The sequence below is a fragment of the Lepidochelys kempii genome, chromosome 2, assembly GCF_965140265.1.
Source record: "Lepidochelys kempii isolate rLepKem1 chromosome 2, rLepKem1.hap2, whole genome shotgun sequence".
In the NCBI taxonomy this organism is placed as follows: Eukaryota; Metazoa; Chordata; order Testudines; family Cheloniidae; genus Lepidochelys; species Lepidochelys kempii.
Window position 1 is genome coordinate 91,465,457 of NC_133257.1, and position 16,598 is coordinate 91,482,054.

A 16,598-nucleotide genomic window follows, 5' to 3' on the forward strand; every position below is an offset into this window, starting at 1 on the left:
ACGTCACGTCGGGAGCGGACGGGGAGGGAGGGAGGGAGGGGGGGTCACGTGGCTGCAGGGGACTGCGGGCGATGGAATGACGTATTTAAAGGTGGGGCGGGGTGTGTTTGGTTTTTTTTTTTTGTTTTTTTTTCCTGGTGTCCCGCGCGCGCCCCTCCCGCTCGTGAGGCAGTTGGGAGCGCGTGAGTCATGAGCCCGCCCGGCACAGTCTGTTCCGCCCCGAGCGCGTCACGGCCCCTCCCCCGCTGAGCCGGCTCTTTCTTTGCCCGGAGCCCGGCGAAGAGCGAGCGCGAGGTCGCCGCTGGAGCTCGGGCGCCGCAGCGGAGCCATGAAGATCTGGAGCTCGGAGCACGTGTTCGGGTAAGCGGGCGGCAGCAGGCGCCGGGCCCCAGGCTTGAAGGCGGGGCGGTGATTCCTGCCGGCCGGTAGCGCGCTGGCCCTGCGCCCCCGGGCTGTGACTCCGCCCTTACCGAGCCAGACGCCGGTGTGAGCCGGGGCTCCCTGCCGCGGGCCCCCGCCGGCCACTGGGCTGAACGCCCCCCGGCGCGGTGATACTCCAGCCCTCACCCCGCGCCCTTCCCCCGCGGGCCGGGAAACGTCATTTATCCCTAGCCCAGAGTGAGTTGAGGAAACTGAGGCCCCGAGTAGGGTTGTGACTCGCCCGAGGTCACCCCGCAGCTCGATGGCCGCGCCAGGTGACAGCTGTGTCTCCGCGGCACCACGCCGACCTCCGGAGAAAAAGTGCCAAGTGCGACCTATGACCTGCAGTTATTGCAGTGGCCTTAACTTCGCTTATCAGCCTGGGCTGCCACTGGGTGTCTCTCCTCATTGTGTGGGTTGCGGGAAGTGTCATCGATTCCGCAGTCGTCCCCCCCCCCCCTTTTTTTTTTCCTCTGAGAAACTAGCTGATCATGAGGTCTTTTTGTAGTTAAAGTTAAGATTGTGCGCAGCTCTCACTGAGTGAGGCCTGCATTTTGCTGTTCAAAGGGGGTGCACTTGGTGGCAGTGCAGTATGGAGATCTGTGCAAAATGTTGCATACCAACGTGAGAGAGGTGACTGAGGGCTTCTCTAATGGGGAAGTTTTATCGGTAATACTGATGTGACCCCTTCTGGACATTATTAATCCTGTAAAAGAGTGGCTTTTTTTCACCTTAGTTTAAATCACTTCTCAACCACCAAAGAAGCTCTTATAATAGAATGAGTAAAAAGAAAAGGAGTACTTGTGGCACCTTAGAGACTAACCAATTTATTAGAGTATAAGCTTTCGTGAGCTACAGCTCACTTCATCGGATGCAATAGAATGAGTGTCCACTGGGGAGTTCTGCTGGTATAACTATATTGGTTTAAATTCACCCCCCAAATTATGCTGAAACTTTCCCATATAGGCAAGGGCTGAAAGCAGTGTGAAAGGTTTCCACATCTGTCTTCTGTTTGCCAAGGTATGCAGGAAATAGGACTCCAAAAGGGCAGAGTTATGAAACTGACAAAACTATTACATTATTTGGCCTTAAGGCATAAGTATTCATAAATGACCTTTCATAATATTAGAGCAAACACAGATGTAGCTGATTCTCCTAAAGCGTATAAACAGATTAAAACTGAGTTATTGTATGTTTCTTTCTTCTCTCCCCTGCCCCCCCCCCTTTTTTAAAGCGGTAATGTGTTTTAAAAAATCCTTGAAATATCTTCAATGAACTGCTAACATTCAAAGTTAATAACTTACTTTGTCATTTATTTCATGTTGTTCTTCATATAAGTGAAGCATTTAACTGCAAAAAAGGTTATGTATGATATTTGAAAACTGCTTGTGTCATACAGTTCTCGTTTTGTATAATTGGTAGCAAAGTTATAGAATGGGAATACTTGTGTCAAAGTCTAGCCACATCATACTGGGAAACATCTGTAGATAACAGGCTAGAAACTTTAGTGATGATGGCTTAGGCATTTCAAAACAACGGCTTCCTTTTCGCATTTGTTTATATATATGTTGTGGCGCAGATTGGTAGGTATAAACTTGTGGGGTTTTTTGTTTCAGTTTTGTTTTTAAAGTCTGAAGTCATAGCCTCACTGTATAGACATATGATATAGTCCCTGCTTCCTAGGACTCTACAGTTAGACTGGATAAACCTAGGAGATACGGGGCAAGGAGGGAGAGGGAAGGAGGAGAGTAAGTTCAGAATGTGACTCTGAAGTCACAGATGAAGCTTGTAGTTGTTCGTGGTGTTGTTTTTCACCACCCAGTTCTTCCAAGCTGATGGAAGTGGGTTTTGAGGAGGGACTTGAAAAATGTCCCATTATTGCAAACTTCAGTCTTGCTTTACCAGTGTTAGCAAATTTGGGAGCCTTAATGTAGGTGTACCATCTGTGTTTAAAGCGCCATGTCATCTAGCCTGGCACAGACCCTCTGTCAATTAGACATGCTATGTCTATACTGCAGTAAAATACCCATGGTTGGCCTTTGTCAACTGACTCTAGCTTCAGTTGCAGAGCTATAAAATTGCAGTGTAGGCATTTGGGCTGGAGCCTGGGTGCTGGGACCCTATGAGGGGGGCGGAGTCTGCACTGCAATTTTATAGCCCATGACCCACAGTCAGCTGATGTGGGCCAACTGTGGGTACTTTATTGCAGTGTAGAGAGAGTGTTTAAAATGTCACTGAAAGCCCCCCTATGCTAGGGCTCTCGCAGTTGCTAACGTAGGTGAAGCTAGAATGATGTTAGCAGCAATCTAAAATCTTTTCAAAAGTTTCTTAGTATAGGGGTTTGCACTGGTTTAACTACATTTACTTAAATAACTTCAGATAAGCTGGTGTACATTTGGTATGTGGACAAAGATCTACTCTCAAAGTTTTGACAGCTGAAGTTATGATGTGTAAACCAAAACTTTGAGTGTAAAATGAAAGGTGGGTGCTAATAAAGCTTTCTCTTGTGTGGCACAACTTCGGTTTTGAGCAACTGCAGAGCTTGACTTGAAAATCAGTTATCTGTGGGACATAATACTTTCTTGATGCTATGTGAAAATTAGATTGCAGAATGTGAGGCCTGCAAAACTGTATGCTGCAATGTGTGTGTGTGTGTAGTTAGATCAGGGATTCATAAAATGGCCTTTAGCTCCTTGTAAGTCTTCAAGGTCATCTTGTCTTTGTTAATCACCTTTATGCTTAGTTTTATGTTCATGTTACATTGCATAATTCCTGAAGATAATATGAAGACCAGTTCATGCATATCTTTTAGTAGAGAGCAGGGTCAAGGAATAGAGGAAGGGACAATTTTTTTTTAATTTTTATTTTTTAATTTAAAGCAAATATTTCCCCATTTGACGTTGAAGGACCATTTTGTTTTTCCTGTTCATGCTGGAGATGTTTGCGAAACTCCATTTTATTGTGTGTGTGTGTGTATAGTTAGAGGAATGTCTTGTAGATGCCTTCCTACATAGGGGAGTTAAGCTGTAGTCGAATTAAAAACTAGAACACTTTTCCATTATTTATCTAATATAGCTCCTATAACAAAGTGTGTGTGTGTGTGTGTCAAAATGACTCGATATCTTACTCTTTATGAAACCTCACCTATTTAAACAATAAAAAAGATAAAATACTGTTTAGTCAGAAGTTGGAATGAAACAAACATCAAATCAAATTCTGGCATTGAGGGGAGTGACTTCAAAAGTTAGAGCCTCTGAGAACCTTGTTACTGACCTTGGAAAGCTGGGCCTTAGGAGCTGACTTTCAAGACTTCAGAACATGACATAAGGCTGTTTGCCTCGGAGGTCCTGACTGTGCTAAACAAAAACAGTACTCAGTTGTATAAAATTTACTGTTGCAATGCTTATTCTTGTAAGGGTTTTAACACCTCCACATAGCAACACCTTTTGCATGGTGCCTGCACTTGTCTTTTATTCCCTAAATTTTTTTTCCACTGCAGAGCCACAGTTACTAACAGCGGTGGAGCCTAACGAGTGTTAGTAATATGGAAAACTTGAGTGCAGAAAATGCCTGAGAGAAACTACTGTAGATTGTAAAAAGAAAAGGAGTACTTGTGGCACCTTAGAGACTAACCAATTTATTTGAGCATGAGCTTTTGTGAGCTACAGCTCACTTCATCGGATGCATACCGTAGATTGTGTTGGTTTAGCTGGACTTGAGCTTGCTCTGTGAAGTAACAGCTGATTTACAAAATGAGAGAATCCTACTGCAGACAGTAGCAGGTCTGTGGGTAGCAGACCTCCACTGTATTTGGCTTTCAGTGGTTGGTCTACTAGTTTAGATGAAGCAAAACTGTTAAAGAAATCTTGATAAAGATCTGGTGGAATATGGTGTTTAGTTCAGAGGCTGCTGAGGGTGTAGGGGGAATGTGTTCCTGACACTCTCACTTTGCTAATCTAGTACGGGGCGGCCTTTATATGTGAATAGCAAGAGCTGAAGGTAAGGTGAGTACCAGTCTCCATAACCCTAGAACATTGAAAGAAATTTTCAAGGAGGCCAGCTTTAGTTTGGAGAACATGACCTCATAAATCAGTTTGCCGGTTTAGTCCTGGGATATTAGAGAGACAAGGTGGGTGAATTAATACCTTTTACTGGGTGAAAGAGACAAGCTGTTGAGCTTACACGGTCTCTTTTTCCCAGACCTGAAGAAGAGCTCTATGTAAGCTTGAAAGCTTGTCTCTTTCACCAATAGAAGTTGGCTCAATAAAAGACAGGTTTCAGTGTAGCAGCTGTGTTAGTCTGTATCTGCAAAAAAAAAAAAAAAAAAAAAGTACTAGTGGCACCTTAGAGACTAACCAGTTTATTTGAGCATAAACTTTCGTGAGCTACAGCTCACTTCATCGGGTGCAATGCATCCAATGAAGTGAGCTGTAGTTCACGAAAGCTTATGCTCAAATAGAGAGTGCCTCATCCACCTTGTCTCTTCTACTCTTAGGTAAAGCTTATATTAACACCATATTGCTAGAACAAACATCATTTATCAAGCACATATTATCTATAACTCAGCCCGTTCCAGCTTCACCCTTTTTAATAGTTCTCAAGTTAGACAATCAACAATCATTTTGGAACAGGTTGATCATGTATAATATGTATGCAATACGAAGTACGCTTACACAAACTATCAGGTATTCTTTCAACACTGTCAGTATTGTTTAAGAACAGCAGAATTTCCATACTGGATCAAACCCATCACCATCTAGTGCAGTCTTGTCTCTCTTGTATCTGACTGTGGCTAGTACCAGATACTTCAGAGAAGGTGCCAAAGCCACACAGTAAGTGCATGTAGGATGATCTGCCCCATGTACTAGGTTTCCTATAATCCCAAATAGTTAGAGATTGGTTTAAATCCTGAAGCATGAGGCTTAACATTGCTTCCAAAATTTGTTAGCATTACCTAGATATTTATTATTCCTTTTTGCTTCAGTGTCCTTTGGTGGTGAGATCTACTGTTTGTTTACATGTTGCATGGAAAAGTATTTCCTATTAATCTGAATTTGCCATCTTTTAACTTCAGTAAATGTCACCTTGTTCTTGTTAGACCAGGAGCTTCTGTTTTTCCTGTCTATCTTCACTATAACGTCCTCATTTTATGTACCTTTGTTTCCTTTCCAGGTAAACAATCTGTCTCTCTAATCTTTCCATGTAAAAATTCTTCCATGCCCCTAATTATTTTAATAGACCTTCTGAGCCCCCCTCTAATTCAGCAATATTTGTTTTTGATGCGAGGTGACCAGTACTTCACCCAATACCCCAGATAAGTCTGCACCACTCATTTGATCTTAGATGAATATTGTTAATGAAATGTATAAATACTGCCTTTTTTTCCCCTAGACACCCATGGGATACAGTTATCAAAGCTGCTATGAGAAAATACCCCAATCCCATGAATCCATGTGTGGTAGGAGTAGATGTGATAGACAGAAGCCTTGATAACCAGGGAAGGTTACATAGTCATCGACTTCTCAGCACAGAGTGGGGACTACCAAGTATTGTAAAAGCGGTATGTTTTTATAAGTTGAATGAGTAACTGACAATGTAATGCATCTAAACACTTCATCCTCTGGGATCTCAACTCTGAATTGATAGGAAACACCTTTTCCAGAAATCGTAGGGAAAATGTAATAATATAGCAGCACATCTCTTGCCGTGAATGCATTGCAGTTTTTCCTGAAATGTTAATCAAATTTCAATTGTGGTATCTTCCAGGCAGGGACTATGTCCCTTTGTGTGATTGCCTAGCATTCAGCATGTTGAGATCTTGATCCTGATCAGGGGGTTCATGTACAACCCCCTTCATCTACAACATAAATATGTAAAAGTAGTAATTTGGAACACCTTTTGTAATTTGCTCTGATGTCATGTTGAATATTTAAATAGAATGTTTTGTTTTCTAGATTTTGGGAACAAGTAGGACTTTGACATACGTTAAAGAACATTCAGTGGTAGATCCAGTAAAAAAGAAAATGGAACTCTGCTCCACCAATGTAAGTGACTAAGTGAGATCAGGAAGCTTTTGGTAATGGCTGTAGGAGAATAGAACAACCGCCTACTTATTTGCAATACAAAAGAAAGCTTTGCTTTTAGAAATGCACAAGCTTGCGCTCACTGCTGTCAGACAAAGCCCCAACATTTTCAATGTGAACTGGATGGTTTGAAGCTTTTCTGGGTTGCCAGTTTTCTAAATAACATTTCCCTTTTCAGTTGCTGTTGGCTGCTTCTTTGTATGAGTAAGCAACTTTAAATATGTAGGCAATATAAAATATTTGTGTGGGTGTAACTTTGACGTCAGGTGAAACCATCTTCTGAGAAAGCAGAAATGACAAACTCATGTATTAGAGAATAAAATATGCTGGCCAAAGAAATTTTCACTAAACAGCAGCAGAAATAAATTTAGAACTATATTGCAAATCTTTAATCTTGTTGAAATATGCAAACTGTTATGTTGTATTCTAATGTCCTTCAAGCTTATCAAGTTTTAAATGGAAGATCTCAGTAAGAGTCTTGTCTTTGTACAGTAAATGTAGGCTTAGGGACTTGCCTAAATACATGTTTTGTGTGTGATTGGTAAGACTGCTTATTTTCCTCAAGAGCCTGGATTAAAAAGCTTGCCATTGCAAACATACTGAAGTTCAGACTTGGTTTAACATTCACAAATGTTATTGAAAAGCTACCTGAATCGTGTTGGACAACATGGAATATAGAGAGACCTAGTGAAAGGCAAAGGTTACCTGGCTGTAACTGGATTTGCAATAGGAGAAGACAAACCACCTCTCTATTATTATTGACAATTATAATTGTGCTGTTACAAAGTACAGTAACTGGCCTGTTTTCTGCTGTTGAGGATAATGAAGCACCAGTTGGTGCTACTGAATTGTTGATAGAGGAAACCGCAAAGAGGAGAAAACACTGAGGATTTGTGTGTGTTTTGTTTTTAAGATTACTCTCACAAATTTGGTGTCAGTAGATGAGAGATTGATCTACACACCTCATCCTGAAAACCCAGAAAAGTAAGTTGAGTCGGGGGGTCTGTCTGCTTCTTTCTGAGAGAGGGTATATTGCTCCTTTTTTGTACCAATAAGCTTTATTTTATGTCTTTCATTGCAGGACTGTGCTAACTCAAGAAGCAATTATTACTGTAAAAGGCGTTAGCCTGAGTAGTTATTTGGAAAGTTTAATGGCCAACACAATATCCTCCAATGCTAGAAAGGTATGCTTTTGTGGCAGTAATTCTTGGGCACTTGTACTGCTGAATACCATGCTTAAGGCTCAGATCTGCAGTATTGGACTCTAAGTGTGTATAACTTTTATTTTTAACCATTAAATTTGTGTTCCTGTAAATGTCACCAGAAGCAAGAAATGCAATACTTGTTAATTAGTTTTTAAATGCATGCTAACCTGTCTGTAATGTTCCTATTGTTAGAGACTGTTACCCAAGCAGCTCTTAAACTTGTGTACTCCCTGTTGTAAGTAAATTCCTCAATTTGTGTTAATCTGCAAGGCATAGAAAAAGAGCTTTGTTCATCCCAAAGTACTGCTCACACTCCAGATAGGGCTTTGGGAGTGGTTATTTGCTACTGTTGAGGGCACTCTGTCTTGCTCTCACATTACTAGAAATCAATAGAGGATCACACCGGTACCTCTCCACTAGTACCAGCTGGAGGAAGAGCATGAATGTGGTGTGGCAGAGCATAGGTCAGGTGTAGGGATGGGAAGGACAAACAGTGCAGGAGGGAGCAGTGAGGCAGATGTGAGAGTGTGTGGGATGTGGTGCAAAATAGAAGTGGGAGTTGGCCTGGTTGGGTCGTGGCACTTCAGGTTGAGTCATACTTCCCGATGCCATCCCAGGTAGTATGTGCCTTGGCCAGCCCCTTTCCCCTGGAAGTAGGATATCACTAGACCGTGATGCTGCTTCCATCACTTGATGTCAAGCATTAGATTGATGATTCAGCCCTTCTTGGTCAGAAGGATATCTGGGGGGAGGAGGGGGGAGGAGGAGGAAATCTGAATGTTCGCTACTTCCCTGAGGCAATAGTAAAGGTGTGAGGGGATAGACTGGCAGAAATAAAGTGTGCTAAGGTTGGGGGTTAAGTGGATGAACTGCAGGGTTTGGGGAGAGGGAGAAAAAGTGGCTAGTTGAATTTTGAGGGTACAGATTGTATTTTTGTTCGGTGGCCATAAACATCTCTCCACTTAAACTTTTTACAATTCTCTCCAATTCCACTTAGAGTAATGGGGTACATACTGTGATCTCACCATCCTCTGACACTCGCAAGGGCAGTTAAATCTTTGGTTAACCTACATGTCAGACATTTTCTAAGTGGACTGTTTAGAAAGCCAAATTAAAAAAGGGCTTCTTCCATATAACACTTAAACATCTTTGTAGTCAAGTGTCAAACGGTGGAACAGTACCTTCTTGTCCTTTCTAAGGCTGCTAGGTCCATTCAGAGATGCTTAACTTGGCAGGAATTTGTGTGTGCTGTTTCCAGCCCTTTCATTACTAACAAGGAGCTCTACTTTGAAGGAGGTGGTGACCGCAGAAGCACAAGACTGAGTTTCTGTGCTTTCAGAAGTCTGCTTAGAGATGGCAAAAGCTTTGCTGGAAAGTGTTTTCTGCTGTATCTTGAAATGCTGATGTAAATGTTGAATTTTGCTTTGAGGGTTTGAGATTGCAGGCCAGATACCTGAATACTACAATGATGAAAGATGAATTTTGTGCCATGTATTAATCTTTTCTGTGTTACTCCAGGGGTGGGATGCTATTGAGTGGATAATTCAAAATTCTGAAAGCGCTCTAAGCTAGCAGTCTCTCTCTACATCTGCAGTTTGTACTAACTAGTGGTAACTTCGGCATTCGCTATCTCGGTACAGCATTTCAGCTTTCTAGCAAATGTGTGCATGGACTGTTGTGATGTGATGTTTTTTATATATATGTACATTAGCTTGCATGTATTGTAATCACAGTTACATACAAGAATGGGAAACTTGTTCTCATAATACTAGAATCATGTATGTCTTTTTTTTTTTTTTATTGTGACCTAGAATGGGTCAAGTAGCCCAAATCCACTACATCAGTGAAGGGCAGACCTTAGTTATTTCTACATGTACTGCAGTACTTTTGTACCATACTATTGCCTCTTATACATGTAAATGATAGATTACTGCAGGTACCTAAGCATGTGAAAATGTCACTCTTTAATAGGGGCCCACTCCAGCTTGGTCAATTAAATTTGACTAGATAAGAACAGTTATCTAAAGAAATTAACCAAAAAATGTTTGGTTAATGGAATCAGCCTTATTATAAAAATGGATCAGAATTGCACTTAATGTGTTTAGGGTTGGTTTTCTCAAAACGGGTGCCTAACAAGAATAGTTTTCAGCACAGAGTTATCGCTACTTGCTTTGTCTTCCGTGACAGGAATTGATCTGGTCTCCTCCTTTTTCTTAGACTTTTAAGAGGTAGATGGGTGATTGGGAAGGTGGGGGTTTAAAATTCTGTTGGTGGTTTAAAATTTAGGTTAAAGCTGAACATACTTTACTCTCATGAATTCATAGAACCATAGAATATCAGGGTTGGAAGGGACCTCAGGAGGTCATCTAGTCAAACCCCCTGCTCAAAGCAGAACCAATCCCCAAGTTTTGCTCCAGATCCCTAAATGGCCCCCTCAAGGATTGAACTCACAATCCTGGGTTTAGCAGGCCAATGCTCAAACCACTGAGCTGTATTGTTGCAGTAAGAATCTCATTTAGCATCTTAAATTGGTTTCCTGCCTTGCTGCTGTTACAAATGACCTTCTTTAAGCAACATGACTATTTATTTAAAATTTAACTTTCAGATGTATTTCCATTTGTTCATGGTAGGAAATGCGGCTTTCTTTCATATTCAGACTTCAAGGCTGAAAGGAGTGGTTACAGTTTTCATAGTTTAATGCTGGACAGTAAATAGTTCTCTTCACCTTTCCTTCCATTAGCTAGCCTAGCTCGACTCTGTCATTCCTGTACTGAAACCACAAACTTCCAATGATAAAATCCTAAAATCTTTTTTCATAACTCTTCTCCTTGATTCCTTTATTTTGGGGGGGAGGGTGTGTGTGCCTTATAAAATTAGCAGATGCTGGCTATGTGCTTTCAAGTTTACTTTTCATTCCACTAAATTCTTGAGTTGGACAAACCATTAAGCTTTGTCTTCTCCAAAAAACTTCAACTGGAGTAGTCAGTCTGCTATCAATTATCCAAGATATAATAAATCTTTATACCCAGTATTTGACCGAATATTGAAAGCACAATGTAGTGCTAACGTATGTAATGTGCATGCTTGGTTATGAATGTGCTTGCCTATATAATGTAGGACTTAAATAAAATACATATATATTTATATGTGTGTGTATATATATGTAAAAATATACACTCCAATCCTCTGTCAGATTCTGTTTTCCTTTCACTGAGTAGAACTGCCCAGGTCCTTAATTTTAAAAGAAATTGTAGAGGTGAAGCTTTATTAACTTAGATTCCACTGGAGAATTGTTCTGAAATTTACCATGTCAGCATAGTGCACTGATGCTTAAGTTTTATAGGGTTTTAAGCAGTTTTTCCAGAGCTGCGAGAAAATACCTCAGATTGTATTTGTTTTGGAAAACCAACAAACCTACTTGAATGATTTACTGGTTATAATCCTTGGAAGGCATTTTGTGGATCTGAGTCCCACCCAAAAGATGCTGGCTAACTTTTTGGCTAATAAAAGTCTACTGTCTATATGATCAGACTTAAACATTCTTAGTGTTTTAAATGTGTTACTTGTTTCCTTTCAGTGTTTTGTGTATTAGTGACCCTGTAACTAAAAGGAAAGTAACTTGAAAAATAGCTTTTCAGTCTGAAAAGCTTGTACCTGGGGTTATTTCTATGCCTAACATTGGGGGAAAGAGTTGTGGTTTGTTTTGTTTGTTTTTTTCCCCCTCTAATCTCTGTGAATATGACAGTTCAGTCAGTTACACTATTTTGTAATGCATTTATTTCCTGTTGCATGTAGCAGCCTGCACTGCTCTGTTGTAGCTCGCATGCATGCTTCCCTATACTCTGTGAGAAAGTTTGCCAGCAATAGTACCAGCAAAACAAACTGAAGTGGTAACTGTGTGCATAGAGGGGAAACAGGCTGGGGGGGAGGAGAATGAGGAGTTTGGTGTGGCCCTTGGGCCTACTAAGTATCAGCAGGGAAGCTGGGAAAAAAAGACTACTTTGAAGAAGAATAAGGGTTGCTCTGACTAAAATAAATTCAGTTTTAATTAGCCAAACCAAAAATATGCAAGTTGGTGTCCCTTTAACATGTTGGTGGCACTCATTATAAATGCTAACTTCCAATCCACTAACTTTTTGTAAGAACTGAAATTTCTCATGCTTGGTCTTGGCACATGCATGAGAATTTTTGATTCTGAGTTTGTTTTTAATACTTTAAAATCTTTTCAGGATGGGGACTGTTTACTAGTGTGTGGGCAATTCCTAGCAAATAGTGACTGCTAACTGTAACATAAACATTGATAACTCAATATAGCATTTGGATAACAAAGGGCTTTATTTCTAAATTTGGCATGTTCTTCCTGGTGATTGAAGATGCCGCCTCCTATTTCACAATCCATTTTCTTTCAATGAGGCTAAATGGAAATAGCATTTTAAACTTGTGCAGTCTTTTATTTTTCTTAACTTGAAAAAGACTGACTGGTTATTTGAATGTGCATCCACTCTAGTTCCCACTGGTTAGGGAAGAGGAGACCGTGGGATAGGGACTCTCTTACAAAATATATATATATATATTATATATATACACTGTAACAAGTATACATATAGTGCTCTCTTAGGGGGTAACACCCTCTTTCTTCCTGCATTAGTAATATCCCCCAGCTATTGAACTTGTTCGCATGCATTGCAGTTTGTAAAGCTAATGACCTAATGACTCAATCACATAGCATACATTCTGGTGCTTCTTGCTGAGCTGCCTGTGTCACAAGAGTTTAGTTCTTACTGAAATATTGTTCTGAGGAATCCTGTCATCTGATATCTGCTCATTTGGGTGCCATCCTGTATTCTGCACTGTCTAACCAGACCTAGTAGTATCTCTTCCTAGAATGCATTTTAGAATGAACTGAGTACTTTTAATCCAGCTGTTTCATTCATTAGGATGTATGTGTGGGTGGTAAAGTGAAGAGTTAATGGATAAGAATAGTAAGAACAGGACAGTATGTCCAGTGAAAAACACTGAGTCTCTAGAGGATGCCTTTTGTGGTAGTAATGATGTAAGAGGTTAAGGTGAGCTTGATTTTTACTTCTCTCCAAAAAGACTTGAAAAGCTTCTGACGCTTGCTTGAAGACTAAGCCTGATATGCCAGGTGGGAAAGTACCTATGCCACCATGCCCTCATGCATACTGAATTTCCATCCACGTATCTTAAATCCCCTGGAAAAAATTACTTCTTCTGTCCTCTTAAATAATAACACCTCCCTTGGTCTGTTCTATCACCCAAATAAATTAAATTCCACCTCCCCAATCAGTTCTACCCCAGTCCTCAACTTCACAGGGTGCTGCTGCCCTCACCCTCTTGCTCTTAAGGAAATGCCTGGGTCCCTGCACCTACCAAATATTCCCCCTGGGCACTCTAATTGCATCAACCTTTCCTGTTAAAGTAGTAGTGTTTTAGAGGTTTTGTGGCCTTCCTTTCCCTCCCCGCCAGACAGAGGCCAGTGTCTCCCTGGTCTCACTCAGCCTATGTACATGGGCAAAACTTCTACTCACCCTGAGTAAATGGAATTTAAAAGCCCTACACTCCAGTACTTTTGATTAAGGAAATAAAAGTTGTACCGAACTCTAGGCTAGAAATTTCTCATTTTAAAGCTAATCTTCAGTAAGGGTGTGACTAGAGTCCAGCAAGTTAAGCATGTCAAATAAGTCTCTGACATGAATTCACAAAACTGGGCAGTGCACATTCTATGTGGCCAATTAAAATAAAGGAGCTGAACACTTATATTTAAGTTTTTAATTGCTCTTAGTTACAGCACTTTGTTTTCTCTGAGGCCTTCTTAAAATATCCTAAGAGTAGGAGGGAACAGGGCAGGGTGACAGAAAATGTAGTTGCTGTTTTAAAAAAACATAGCTCAGTATATGCTGAAAAGTGACTCATCCATGAACTTAGAACTCCATGATACCCTTCCTACAGTCACTTTCTGACCAAATTTTGTTCTGACAAGTAGAATGTCTGTCTTGTTGTTTTTGTTTGTTTTCCTTAACTAACTACTGAGTTAACCTGAAAGTCCAGCTTGGTTCTTCCTGGCTCTCACCTTCAGTAATCAAAAATTCTCCAAATGTAAATTTCTTAAAAATTCTGATTTATCAGCTGGACTAGAATCTATCTTAATCTCAGTATATGTGTTGGCTTTACTATGCTAACAGAAAAAGCAAATGGTAAAAATATCCTTATTGTTAAAGTAACCAATAATTTTACATAGACCCTCTTTTCCCATAACCTCACTTCGGTGTGGCACAAACTTTTTGCACATAAGATGAAGATTGTGCAAACACTCCATTTAATGAAGCTTCAGTAAAAACTTGAAACCTCAACATAAAACCCCAAATAATGAAAAACTGGTTTCCTTTAGAGCAGTTCTGAAGTCTGACACAGGAAAGATATTGAAGTTTTAATTTTAAGTGGCCTTTTATCCATTTTGATACTAAATTCATGTCTTTTTCTGACAGGGTCGAGATGCCCTGGAATGGGTGATCGGCAAACTAAATACAGAGTTTGAGGAATTAACATCATCAACACGGGTGAGCATGAAATCTGGAATGGCAGCGGCATCTGCAGCAGAGAACTGAGGCCACATAACACCAAGGAACTGTGACAGAACAACTTTATCCCATGAACTTTATTTCCTTAGATCTCTTTTCTATGGCTAACACCAGACTTTTATATGTTCATAGGAATGTCCGAACCCGAGAAAAATGTTTTTCTAGCTCTTTCTAGGCTCCATATCAACTATTTGACCAGTGAAGACTAACATGAGCTCTTATGCTTTCCTTTATTTTCATTTAAATAACCCCATGTGCTGTAGCCAATTGAAACAAAACCTTTCTGGCAATTCTTAAAAATGCCAAAATGTGCCTTTTTATAAAGGCGGTAACTAGTAGGTTTCTTCTACCTTCTACCATCTGTTTTTTGTGCTCACTTTAAAAAAAAAAAAAAAAAAAAAGTGTGTACATATATTTATTAAGAATTTCTTTAAAGCGAGCAGCTGCTGTATTTTATGAAGGGCAGATGGGTATAAAAGCACTGAATCTAGTGTTAGTCTTCGCTGCCGAAGTGAAATAACGAAAAGTGACACACTGTAAAGTGATGGAGCTATTTACTCAGGTTATCTGAAAAGCTAGTTCTTGCATGATGGTACTGCCTCTTGCATTGTTAAATGCAGTGTCTGAATGTGATACACAGGTGATTTATGTCTTGGATGTTTGGATACAAACTTCTGACAGATGCAGTGAGAATTTAGATGTGAATATAGATTTTTAGTTAGACTTTGTGAGGATAGAAGATTTTATTTTTGTAATATTTATTCACTGGTTCTAGTCTTTTTCTCCCCCTCTTCTGGAAGAGCAGCTGATACCTCCATGGAAAACTATTGACTTCTAAATGCAACTTTTTATAAGGTGATTTGAATGAAGAGTATCTTTGTTGCTTCAGATTGTAACACTTAACTACTGTTTCTTGTGCCACAAACAAAGATATCATGAAGACTCGGCAGAAACTCAGATCCACTTTGCGGAGTAAAGTTTAGGAGTACTAAAAAAAAAAAAAAACAGATGAGAAGCAGAATTGGCTTTCTCTAGAAATTTTTTTTTCCCCTCCAGAGCTTTCCATGTTTTTGTGTTCGTCTTTAATTGACATTTTTAACAATATTTTTGTCAGGTTGGCATGAGTAATCATTTTTAGGCTCATTTAAATGTTTCTGGTTGTAGTCCTTCATTGTCCGTCGGGGAAAACAAGATTGCAAAATCCAGTAACACCTATACAGTAGAATATTTGCAGAAAAACACAAGTTGGATTGCTTTCCAAAAGGTATGAAATCTTTGGCATTCTGTGGCATGGATACAGAAATGAGTGTTTGAAAGCTGCATAAGTTTCAGATGCAGCCTTCAACTGAAGGTAAATTTTTGATTTGTTGAAGAATTGGAATTTTTTTTGTGTGTGCGCATGCAAAGGCTGAAGAAACGGTCTGTTGCAAAGACTTGATTCCTTGTGCAAACAGAACAAATGGTTTAGAAAACTACCTTTGAGTAAAAAATTAAAATTTTTTATGGTAAAAATAAATAATTGTTCCATAACTTGCTTTGATTGGAGTGCTTTAAAATACAATGCTAGTTTGGTGGAAAACCCACCAAACACATGCACTATGTATTTTGGTAATTGCATTGTCCTCTTTTAAACTAAGAGGTAGGTCTGAAACTATCAACGTATGCTTTCCTACCAAGAAAATATTTCTGTTTTAAAAAAAAATTTTTTTTGGTTGGATAAGAATTAATCTTAGCTTTTCAGAACCCAGGAAATATTTACCTTTTTGTCTTCATGTTGACCTCGGATGTTCCCTGTATGAAACAGACACTACTCCCAGGCCTTAGTTCTGAAGAGGTTGTCTTTCTCCAAAGGACAAGGACAACCTGCATAATACTGACATTTTAGCTGAAGTGAGTTCGCTGTCTAAGTGTTACATGATGTCCTTTCCTGGGGCGGGGGGATGCAGACAGGTCTAGTTGCAAAAAACGTTGTCAGCTCCTACCTTGCCATTTCATCCTGGCACATATGAGTGAGACACAACGGCCACAGCTGTGCAAATGAGATAAAACAGATGTGACTGACTTGGGGAAAGTTGTAGTAGTACAACATTCCAACACATGACTGTTTTGTTAAGTGGGAAGTGTTAAATGCGCAGGTGTCTATGCTGCAGTAAAACACCCATGGCTGAAGCAGGCTTACAGAGCTATAAAATTGTACCATAGACATTCACCCCTCACATCCTGGAGTCCAGGCTCCAGTCTGAGCCCAGACATCTCTAGTACAGTTTTATAGCTCTGCGAGCCCGATTCAG

The 16,598-nt window shown here is 40.1% G+C and overlaps 1 protein-coding gene across 1 annotated transcript; it reads left to right on the forward strand.

Moving 5' to 3' along the window:
- The first annotated feature begins 169 nt into the window (after nucleotides 1-169).
- Nucleotides 170-15,826, forward strand: PRELID3A (PRELI domain containing 3A). Its single transcript, XM_073331639.1, has 6 exons — nucleotides 170-360; nucleotides 5,812-5,980; nucleotides 6,375-6,464; nucleotides 7,417-7,487; nucleotides 7,585-7,687; nucleotides 14,215-15,826. The coding sequence occupies exons 1-6, from the start codon at nucleotides 329-331 to the stop codon at nucleotides 14,332-14,334; spliced, it is 585 nt and encodes a 194-aa protein (XP_073187740.1). The 5' UTR covers nucleotides 170-328; the 3' UTR covers nucleotides 14,335-15,826.
- Nucleotides 15,827-16,598: the final 772 nt, after the last annotated feature.